This window comes from Chelmon rostratus, chromosome 10 (genome assembly GCF_017976325.1).
Source record: "Chelmon rostratus isolate fCheRos1 chromosome 10, fCheRos1.pri, whole genome shotgun sequence".
NCBI classification, from domain to species: domain Eukaryota; kingdom Metazoa; phylum Chordata; class Actinopteri; order Chaetodontiformes; family Chaetodontidae; genus Chelmon; species Chelmon rostratus.
The window spans coordinates 4,364,534-4,375,212 of NC_055667.1; the positions used below are offsets into that span (position 1 = coordinate 4,364,534).

At 42.6% G+C, this 10,679-nt stretch overlaps 1 protein-coding gene across 3 annotated transcripts; it reads right to left on the bottom strand.

Annotated features, from left to right (window-relative positions):
- Positions 1–763: 763 nt before the first annotated feature.
- On the bottom strand, positions 764–10,367 carry tpx2 (TPX2 microtubule nucleation factor). 3 transcript variants are annotated; one of them, XM_041946114.1, is made up of 17 exons: positions 10,312–10,367; positions 9,623–9,767; positions 8,568–8,693; positions 8,091–8,214; positions 7,368–7,430; positions 7,032–7,148; positions 6,677–6,786; positions 5,485–5,633; positions 4,815–4,986; positions 4,576–4,714; positions 4,099–4,318; positions 3,908–4,003; positions 3,589–3,762; positions 3,356–3,502; positions 3,158–3,269; positions 2,485–2,651; positions 764–1,574 (listed from the first exon to the last, which is right to left on the bottom strand). In XM_041946114.1, the coding sequence occupies exons 2-17, from the start codon at positions 9,732–9,734 to the stop codon at positions 1,464–1,466; spliced, it is 2,139 nt and encodes a 712-aa protein (XP_041802048.1). In that variant the 5' UTR covers positions 9,735–9,767; positions 10,312–10,367; the 3' UTR covers positions 764–1,463. The 3 variants fall into 3 exon arrangements, with proteins under 3 accessions (XP_041802048.1, XP_041802046.1, XP_041802047.1); XM_041946112.1 differs by having other exon boundaries at positions 2,485–2,672; XM_041946113.1 differs by having other exon boundaries at positions 2,485–2,672; positions 9,623–9,762; positions 10,312–10,349.
- Positions 10,368–10,679: the final 312 nt, after the last annotated feature.

Sequence of the window (10,679 nt, forward strand, 5' to 3'; positions counted from 1 at the left end):
GATTTTTAGTCAATACTGTATTCATGTTTAGTTATAGTTATAAGTAACATTTGACTCTGAAAACCTGAATTTATGTGGTCTGAATTCTTCAGTTATCAGTTGTAAACCTCAAGTTGCAAAATTCAAAATCTGTATTCTCAACCAAAACTAAAGCTTAAAAAGTAAAAAAAAAAAGAAAAAAAGCATTCTTCAGATTTTAAATTCAGAGTGTCAGAACACATGATGCAAGCCTTTTCCCAGAGGTGTTAGGAGGAACGTTTGAATGAGAGCAGAGTAAAGAGGATTCAGTGGGGCTCCATTACTAATCCAAAAGTTCCACATTTTACATCATGAGTTTTAGTGTATGAATTTCACAAAGCAGATTTTTTTCTTGATTTTAATTTGTAGATCAGAATTGAGCTCATTGGATTTCAACATGATAGTCGTTTTATTTTGGGGGCTTGAATTTTCTCTCTGAATTAGTGAACTCAAAAAACATAATGTGAAAATTACAGAGCAGAATTTAGACCCCATGAATTCAGATAGTAAAATATTTCAGTGTTGTGTTTTATACATCCTACACTGCTTGGAGTTACATTTGTAAATGTAAATGTAAATGTGTTACTACATATTTCAAATGAATACTGTGGGACTGACTCCATTTTTCCCCACTCTGCATGTGAAACAGTAACTTGTTCAAGCACAAATCTGAATTTATGTTCAGTGCACCACGGGAGCACAATACACACACATACGGGAAGCTGGACTTAAACTCTGGTTCCCTTCACAAAACAGTGCCTCAAGATTATACAATCGTCAAGCAGTTTATTTAAGGCCCATACGTGTTTACAAGAGTTTGCACTTAAGTGTTGCATACAATATTAAAAAAAAAAATTCATTAACTAAAAAAAAATCAAAAACTTCTACCGTTCTCTGCTCTGAGTATGGGACCTCTGGGCAATTGCTTGAGAATATGCAAGGTTGGATTCTAGAGAAGGCAAATTCACCAGAAACTGATGAGCTGTTTGACTTGTCTTTGAATGTCTCTGTACACAAACCAGCAGTCAGGATTTAGCACAGCGCCACGTCATTGAGTTTTCCAAGTTTATAGATGTTGGTTAGGTGATGTACTTATTTACCACCAGGTTAGTCCTGTCCGAATTTCAATTTAAGATGTTCATAATCATGGCAATATTTTATAGCGTTTATTTGAAAGGTGTTAATATGGCAAGAAGAGGGAGAGAGAATATACAACAAATGGTTACAATGGTTAAAATCTAAAATTCAACACTGAATGGACAGAAAAAAACGACATCATGTCAAATGCAACTCTTCACAACTTTACAGCCGGTTTTCTGACTTAATCTGGTAGATGCAACATTTCAAGGGCATCTGGGGGGGGCAACAACAACAACAAAAAAAAGTAACAAAAACAAAAAAACCCTGCTCATTTCTCAACTTCAGGGAGGAGTAAAGCAAGCTGATCACAAGCGGAAGCGGTCAGAGAAGTTTGGTGAGTGGGGCACAGTGAGAGGAACTTCACTCTTCTTCAGTGCCACAGGTTTGTAGTGCCTGATGGGTTGGGCCTTGTGAACCTGCAGAGGAGATGAGGTGAAAACTACATCAGACAGATTGCACCGCATCAGGTGAGTTGCATACAGAGGCATGCAGTTTTTACACAGTCTGATCACTTGTCTCACATAACAGCACAATAGTGGATGCCTGCAGATGCATTTATGCCACCTAAAGGATAAAACGAGCAGAAGCTGTTTGTCTGAAGATGGCTGTGTTTAAAGAGCTTGTGAGAGCCAGAGGAAACTAGAATTACTGCCCCATGGCTGTTTGTGTGCAGCAATCAGTCAAGTCACCATCTGAGGTCAGTGACCTTCGATCTCAGACTACCAAAAGTTCCCTCAAGCCATTTCTGGGATAAGGCATTTAGGAAAAGACCACAGCTGGCACAGAGGCAGTCGAGGAAAATGAGAACTGCTCAGTCAGTAGAACAGCAAATTAAGAAGCCATGACTAATGCTAAAGACTTTGTGAGATTATCTTATCGTCACACTCACATGGATCAGAGTTAGAGCAGGGCAGCCTACAGTTTTAACAACAGGTTTATTATTTATTGGTGTTGAGAGGGGCCTGCATTGTTACTCTGTCAGAACCGCAGCTCTGAACTGTGTCAGGAGAGCCAATTCAGCCTGGCTCAGTACAAGGGCTACCAGAGAGGCCTGCAGAGAGACGAGCTCACACACGAGCTGTGGTCACTGTCCTATCATCACACTATGTGCAGCCATGAGAACATGCCTCACACAGATTTAGTGACTGGTTTACGTGAAATACTCACAACTTAAATCACAATCCCACTAATGCTCAGAAAAGTGCCCCAGTTGATGTGAATGAACGACAACCAGATGATAGAATACTGTATGAAGAGATAAATGGCACCACATCGGTGAGAGTATTCTCCCTCTCCTTTCCAAGCAAACAAGGTTTTTGCAGTGACCTGTTCTTGCCGCAGCCTGGCGATCTCCTCTTTCTCTCGCCTCTCCTCCTCTTGTCTCTGCTCCTCCTCCATTAACATCCTGAGAGCCTCCTTCTCGCTGGCCAGCCGCTCGTACTCCTGCCGCTCCCGGGCCCGCCGCTCCGTCGACAGCTCAAAGGCCTCCACACCTGTGGAAGAGTGAATGCCTTCTGAAGGGTGCCGCGACAGATGGTGGTGAAAACGAGAACACAGTGAGTTACACAACCCTGAAGAATGTTTCAGCCTCAGTGCAAAGCTGAGAGACATTCTTCAAGAAGTTGACTAGTGTCAAAGACAGCATTCAATTAGAGCTGCAGCAGTTATATAGACCAGTTTCACAGTTTACAGTGGTATGTAAATTGACAGTTATCAAAGCGTGTACATCTGGTTATCTACAGTATTGAATTCTATCATATACATAAAGATTAAGTTTTATTGTTGTAAATTGTTGGAAAAATGATCACGATCTCGATTTAGGCCTCAGTTTTTGTAGTCTTAAACGGGACGATAATTCTGTGTTTGCATTATATAAAATACTCCTAACTGCCGAGGTTGCATCAAATAAAATGTGTGCATTACTTCATGCAACAAACTAAAAGAAAGAGGGCAGCAGGACATCGATAGGTACAGAACAGCTGTGCATCAGTAGTCTTACCGACTGTAACCCGGCTCTCCTTTCTGGGCTGGAAAGGCTCTTTATGGGTGACCGTGTTGGGCCTCGCTTTGAATGTTGCCGCTTCCTCCAGCTGCTTCTGCTCTTCCTTCACCTACAAGGCACAGAGGTCAGGTGTGAATTGAAAGGTAAAGACTGTGATCGTTGAGAATAAAACGGCTCCTGTGCAAACTCTCTCACCATCTGTTCCCAGCGACTGTTCCTCACAGCTCCCCGCTCATCTATGAGCAGTCTAAACGGCTCGGGCTTTGTGAGCTCCAGCTTCTTCTTCTCGGGGAGGACCACGGTGTCGAAGTCTGGCAACGGCTGGGCCTTGAACTGTGGAACCTGGAAGAGTAAACAAGAGATGGTTACCTGACCGTCGTCTTTATTGTGGCGGTCTAAGGACACAGGTTCTTGAAGTGTGACCTCACCTCTTCATTTCGCTTCCCCTCCAGCCTCTTTTCTTTCAGTGCCCTCCTCTCTCGTTCCCTCTCCTCAAAGGAGAAAGGACAGACCTCGACGTGGTGGTTCTCTGGTAGCCGGGGCTGGAAGGGCAGGCCAAAGTGAGGCACTGGCGGGGGCTTGATTGGTGACGGCTGTTTAACCTGACAAAAGAAAAAGCCACCAGGCTCAAGTTTATTTACATGGCGGCGGCTGGGGTGGAGGAGTCAGTATGTCCGTTGGAGGAGTGAAGGGACAAAAAAAAAACGTGAGCAGCTTCGAATTCAAGACAACCAAGAATGTCCTTACTTCCTCAACCCTGGACTCTCTCTGAATCCTCTTCTTGAGGGCAAAAGCAGGAGATTCTGGCACAGTTGCGGGCAGAACTCTCCTCTCTGGCAATCCCTGTTGAGGAGGAACTCCTTTTATATAGAAGTAACTTCAAAAGCTTCTTATTCTCTACAACATTCAAACAACATTTGAAACTGAACTCAACTCACCACGACCCCTTCCAGGATCTTTTTGGGTAGGGGCTGGGATTTAAAGGTGTGCGGCTTCTCTTCATCTTCCTGAGGCTTGGAGGCCTGTCTCTCCTGCAGCCTTTTCTCAATCTGCAGCTCAAAGCCTTCAGGTACTGTGGGTTCCTTCACTGTAGGCCTCTTTATGCCCTCTGCACCTTCCAATATCTTTCTGTTCAGCTCCAGGGCCTTGAATTTAAACCTGTGATTAAAACACAACATTGGTTAAAGGCCAGCAGAATTTCAGTATGTGATGGTCTGACAGGAAGGAACTATAAGTTAGAATGCAAATTCCTGGCAGGGACAAATGCACAACTACTGACCAATCCAGGGTGCCAAGCTTAAGTTAGGTCAGTCCAGACATTTCAGTCTTTGAGCTCTGATGGCAAATTTTTATGAACATATTATACATTTCCAGTCAGTCTGGGGACAGATGAGGGGTAAAGGAAAAGTTCTTACTTGTGAAGTTTCTCCACCTCTTCAGCCTCCAAGTCAGCACTGCTCTTAACAGTGGGAGGCCGGCTCCTCTGCTGGGTAATCAGGTGTGGCGTGTGAGGCTGGGTGAGCTTCAGGTGGTCACCCTTCACTGGGGATGGCCCTGACAAACAAACAGAACACATGTTCCTCAGTTATACACAGACCATCCCAAATCTGTCACTGAACATCGGAGAAAGAAAGCAAACTCCCAACATGCACACCTCTCTCTTGACTCCTGCGACTGCGCAGATGGTAGCGGTCAGGGGTTCGTTTCTGGAACTGCTGTATCTGCTGAGCCATGGGGACGTAGGGAGACGGCTCCTCCACCTTTCTTTTGTTGCCTCTTGACAGGTTGAAGGGTTTGGGCACGGTGGCACCTTTCACAGCCTTTGCATAAAAAAAAAAAAAAAAAAAAAAAAAAAAAAGGTTTCACAACCCTGTGGTTTAAAGTTTTAAACAGTGAGCTACAGGACATCACAGGCCATACAACATCAGGATGTACATTTTTCCTGTCAGGTTTACACCAATGAATGTGTCCTGAAGCCAAGCCTTTTATAGTTTCCACTGTATAAAATCAACATTGTGTACCATCAAATCCCTGTCATAGACACTGATGCATTAAACTTTGCTTTTCCTATTACTTCTGGCTAATATCGATAACTTAAATATCACTTATGGACACTTCTGTAGTGTGCTAAGTGCATTGTGATTTTGCTGGAGAGGCTGCCTGAGGAAAGGCAGTGTAACTGTAGTGGCTTTTGGATCCTGCTGTGTACAGAGTACTGACATTGTTGATACGTAATAGGAGGATCATTAGAGGTCTGGGTGTAACACTTCACCTCCACAGGCCCCAGTATACCTTGAAGGTGATCACATGCATGAAAGACTTACTGGTGAGCACGGTTTGCGGAGCTGAGCGATAAAGTCCACTTCCTTGCGGGCTGTGTTAGATGAAGTGGTTGCCTTAAGACGGGTGTTTGTGTTGAAATGGAACTCCTTAGGCACAGTCGCCGAAAGGACCATCTTCTTTGGTGGTGGATCTGAAATAACAGTGAACAAGACTCAGTCAAATAGAAAGTCAACCTTAAGCCCAACTTTGAAAACAATCACGAACATTTACCAATAGATCATATTCACAAGGCGGCCATTTTCGTCTGATGTCACACTCAGGGTGGGAAGTTCAAATGTTGTTGTCAAAGGCTACTGTTGTACTGCTGTGTTCCAGGTCCACAAGTCTATAAATGTGGGGAATCTGACAAACTTTCATTTTCACAGTTTCGTCATTGATTAGCATCTGAAAAGACAATGGAGAGTGAAAATCTGACATCAGGCCATATTTCATTTGAATACGGCCTGATTTGATAACCCATTAGCTACTGTTGGACAACAGCTAATATTTGCATTCAGTCACTTCCTAGCTAACATTTCTATTTGATAATGGTCCAAAAGGTGTACATTCAATCTGAAATATGAATGCACATCTTGAACATATTTAATGAAGCCTGGAAGTAAAACAAAGTGGATGTGATCAAGCTTGAAATGTAACGTTCACTGTCTTGCTGCCTCAGAGATGTTCGTGTGCTCCAGTCACTTTAGCAGTGAGTGTTTTGTGTGGCACGAAGAGGCTGGCAGGACACGCTTCAATACATTTAAAGCTTGATTACATCCACTGCATTTTACTTTCAGCCTTAAATAGATGTGCACTGATATTAAAGAATGAATTTAAATCGTTTCTATCGTATCGTGGAACACTATCGAATGGAAATGTTAGCTAGGAGGCGGTTGAGTGCTAACATTAGCTGTCATCTATTGGGTTATCAAATATGTGGTTTTACCTCGAAATATGGCCCAGTGTCCCTCCAGATTGTCACCATCCATTATCTTTTGAGTTGCTGAGCAATTGGGAAATGGTGAATGTATATATAATATTAAACAGCTTGTAACGTGGAACACAGCAGTACGACATTATCCCTTTAACAGAAGCGTTTGAGCTTCTCACTCTGAGCGTGACGTAAGAGGAAACATGGCCGCCATGTGAATATGCTGTTTGCAGTGTCACATGAAGTCAGTAAAATCTCCTCACTGCCAGCCAGAGCAGCTTTGTAGCTGGCCTCGTTCTTCTTACGATGCAGAGCCACTTCCTTCTGGAGGTTCCTGATGCGCTCCAGCTCCTGTTCTTCAGAACTACACGGCCTGTTTGGACATAACCATGAGCAAAAATTACAGCTTTAACCTGCTCATCCACCTCAGTTTCATTTAAAGAGGAAATATGCCAGGCAATCAATCTACATCTCCATGTTCAATTAACAGCATTGAGATAATGAAGCTGTGTTCTCGAATACTCAGCTTTCCTAGAAGTCCCCTGCCTTCCCCACCCACCCCGATTCCAGGAGGAGGAAGCTGAGAAACACCAGTGTCACTGGAAGTTGTAGACTCACTCAGTGTTTGCAGTAGTGGGAGCTGCTGCCTGGGTCGTGGGTGCAGTCGTGGAATTACGCTGTCCTGTCCTACGGAGGACACGGCTGCTTCTTTTGGCTGGTTGGACAACAGGGCTCCTAAAACAAAACAGCTGCAGTTAAAGCTTGAAAAACAAAAAAGGGAATACAAATTGGGGACTTTTGTGCAAGAGTGTTCTGTAAGTGTTTAAAAAAAAAAAAAAAAAAGTCTGTTGGACCTACACGGTCTATTCAGTGGTTGTTTAGGTCCAGCAGACTTGCTGCTGTAAATTACAGTAGAACATATTAAGGAACATACAACAGGACAGTCACACTTACTTTTTGTATTTCTTTGATGGTGGTGCAGCAGGCCCGCTGGTTAGTTCTTTACGTTTAGAAACCCTAAAATCAATAAAGCAATGAGAAAATTAGAATCAGACTGAAATTGAATCAAACATTGTATTACACCACGGATACGATAAGTTATAGGTCAAGCTCCCCAAAAGACTTGATCCTGCATTTCGTATGATGCAAAGCAGCACCACCTTTTGCTAGACCCTCCCCATAATCCTGATCTTTCACACTCCCTCGGTTTCAAGTCTTCAAGACCCAATTCTGAGAACCCTAAATCATGTACAACATTATAGAACTGTTTTTACAGGATGAATAAAACTCCCTGCAATAAGTAAACTCAACTTCATGTGTAAACTGGTGCCACCTTTAGAACAATTTTCTAACAAAAATCCACACATGCACACAAACACTACGATAATGACGCTACGAGACCATTAACTCAACTTTGAACACAAGGGTATGCACACACAAAGACAGCTTATTTCCAGCTGCTTGACTTAAAGTGGAACAGAAAAATACATTTTACCCTCTGCTTGTGCATCTTAGTCGGTTGGTTGGTTTGATGCAACCGATTACTCACCATAATCATCAGGCAAGTACCAGATTGTGTAGCATTATGAATCAGTTTAATTTGATATATTGTGTAGCCCCATTGTAGCATACGACAGTCTAGAAGCATCTGAGAAAAAAACATCCCAAGGGCCATACCTGCATGGTTGGGCAGGGGGTTGATTAGCAGTCCTACTTTTTGGTCGCGTACCAGTCCGAGTTGGAGTTCCAGAACCCCAGGACGTGACGATGTTTGGGGGTGGAGCTGTGGCCGTGCTAGGACCTGGAATATCAGTCAGTCCACATAGGTTCACATTAACCAAGTCATGAGGATTATTCACTAAATTACAGAATACAGCCTTAGAGTTTAGCGTTAAATAGTCATCATGTATATATAAAGGCTCCAGTTCAATCTTTCCGAAACAAACATACACGTCAGTCTCTTGTTTTCATTAAATCTTTGACAACCTCTTTAACATTTCCATATTCAAACTCACAGTACTGACCTAATAATTGATGTGACTCTGGGTCACTGCTGACCGTAAAAGGCGCAAGCTACATTTCCTCACTATTCAAGACTACTGCATCTTAACAGAAAATTATGAGTGCACCCTTAGCAATGCAAAGAAAACTAACCAGAGTCCACGTCTGTTTTGACTTGTGGGTTTACGATGGCTCTCGGCAGGTTCTGCAGATCACCTCTTGTACGGTCATGTCTCGAAGGTGTCTTAAGGTGACCATCGGCTGCACTGGCCTGTTGTTCTGCGTGTGACAGACAGTCAAAGATCAATATGATGTGACTCCTTTTGCACAGAGGGTCATAGTCAGTTTTTTTTTTTTTTAATTTTAAACAGCATTTACGTCTGTAGGAATACCACCTTTGCTTTGTTACAACTCAAAATATTTCAAAATAACCCTTCATGTCCCCATTTTGAGTTCCATCTGAATGACTCAACATATATCAGCTGACCATCCTCCTGAGCAGGTGTGGATGTGGGTCAGAGGCTGTGATGAACTGATGTTACCATCATCGGAAATGATTCAATGATGCAAACGTTTAAGCAACGTGCACAGCGGCACAGACAGAAACAGTGAGACAGAGACAGAAACTGCTGTATACCTGTGTTGAATCCAGTCATTATCTTGATTGTCTTGTATACAAATAATTAGCTGTTTACAATACTAATGTTAGCAGAAAAGTCTCAGCAACAACATTTTAATAATATGTTCGCTCCACAAGCACTGTTTGCTTTAGTGATCTGCCACATTTTTTCCAGACTTTTGAACCCTTTATATAATATCACATATGTGCATGGCTATTTACATTTATATTTCAGGAGGAAAGTTAGAGGAGGATGAGGGGCTGGGGGCATCACTTCCTGTATATTTCCAGAGTTTTAGGGGGCTGGACAAAAACACCAAGCAATCACAGATGGCAGCACTACAAGACAGCATGGGGGTGACATTGTGTGTCGTTTATGGTGACAATTGCAACAAATGAGATATTTCACCAAAACAGCGTTTACTGTAAAACTCGGTGTGTGAAAAGACCGTTGTTATGTTATTTTGACCACCAGCAACAACTTATGACCAGTGTATCCAGACAAACACGAACGCCATTGTCTAAACAGGTCAGCGTTAACGTCAACTTAACACCAGCAGTCAGATCAACATCTTAAATGGAGACTTACCAAACCATTTATCGTCGTTGTCTGCATTCTGCAGTTCTTTAAGGTCGACTACTTGGGACGGGGCATCATATTCGTACAGTTCAGAGGTACCGCCGGAGTAGTGTTCGGCCATGATCTCAAGCTGTTGTTCGACAACTCACCTAAACAAAAAAAAAAAAAAAAAGAAAAAAGAAAAAAAAAAGAAAGAAAAAAAAAGAAAAAGAAAAACAGCAACGTTAAACACGACGAATCTCTAATTCAAACGGCTCTTTCAGTAAAGTCTGTGCTGATTTAACCGGCCGGGCTAGCGATTTCAGCTAGCATAACTTCAGCTAAGGCTTGGTTAGTGTTGCATCTGCTGTGTTTTGATGGAAAAAGACCGGCTGAATGAAAGTTAACAAGCTGGAACAGAACAAGAAAACGTTACTTGCTGTCGTAGTGCAACGTCAAAATACTGAATCGCGTCTGGAAGTCAGATTTTACTTACATAAACTATGCACCCAGGTATCTAAACGTTTAGCGAGGGAAAACAACTGGCTAGCGTACACTCGATATCATCACACGAATCAAACTCTGTTAATTCTAACACATATTAAGTTTGCTACATTAACGCGGCTACACCGTTTAGTAAACTGGAACCTTGAAAACATGGTAACAGTCACTGTTGTAAGGGTAGTCCAAACTATGTACGATTTTGTTGAAAAGCTTACCGCAGCCGTCCGTTTCCAAAGTGACACAGACGAAAACTGTAGACCGTTTGGCGTTCAAATAGCCCACTTTTGAATCAGCCAATGGCAATGTCATATACAGCAGCTCACCGCTTATTGGCTCATACAAGTCAACTTCCTGTCATCTGTCCACATGATCGCCACATGTTGTAAATACACATGAGAAATCTGTTCGCACTAAATACCACAATGTGCGCACATTGGGTATTAATTAAGTCTGTGCGCATGGATTCATAAAGCAAATAAAAAACATTTTAAAAAATGAAATGTAGTCTATATGGAAGATGGCGCTGGCATCACGCCGTTTTGAAGTTGGGGTAACTGCCGTCATCATTTTGTTTACGCCGCCA

Bases quoted from the DNA above. Each gene is read 5' to 3' on its own strand.
- tpx2 (XM_041946112.1), bottom strand. From the start codon at position 9,734: ATGGCCGAACACTACTCCGGCGGTACCTCTGAACTGTACGAATATGAT. The intron at 8,694-9,622 runs GTAAGTCTCCAT...TGTCACACGCAG, and splicing joins CAACGACGATAAATGGTTTG to AACAACAGGCCAGTGCAGCC. The intron at 4,987-5,484 runs GTAAGTCTTTCA...TTTTTTTTTTAT, and splicing joins TCCGCAAACCGTGCTCACCA to GCAAAGGCTGTGAAAGGTGC.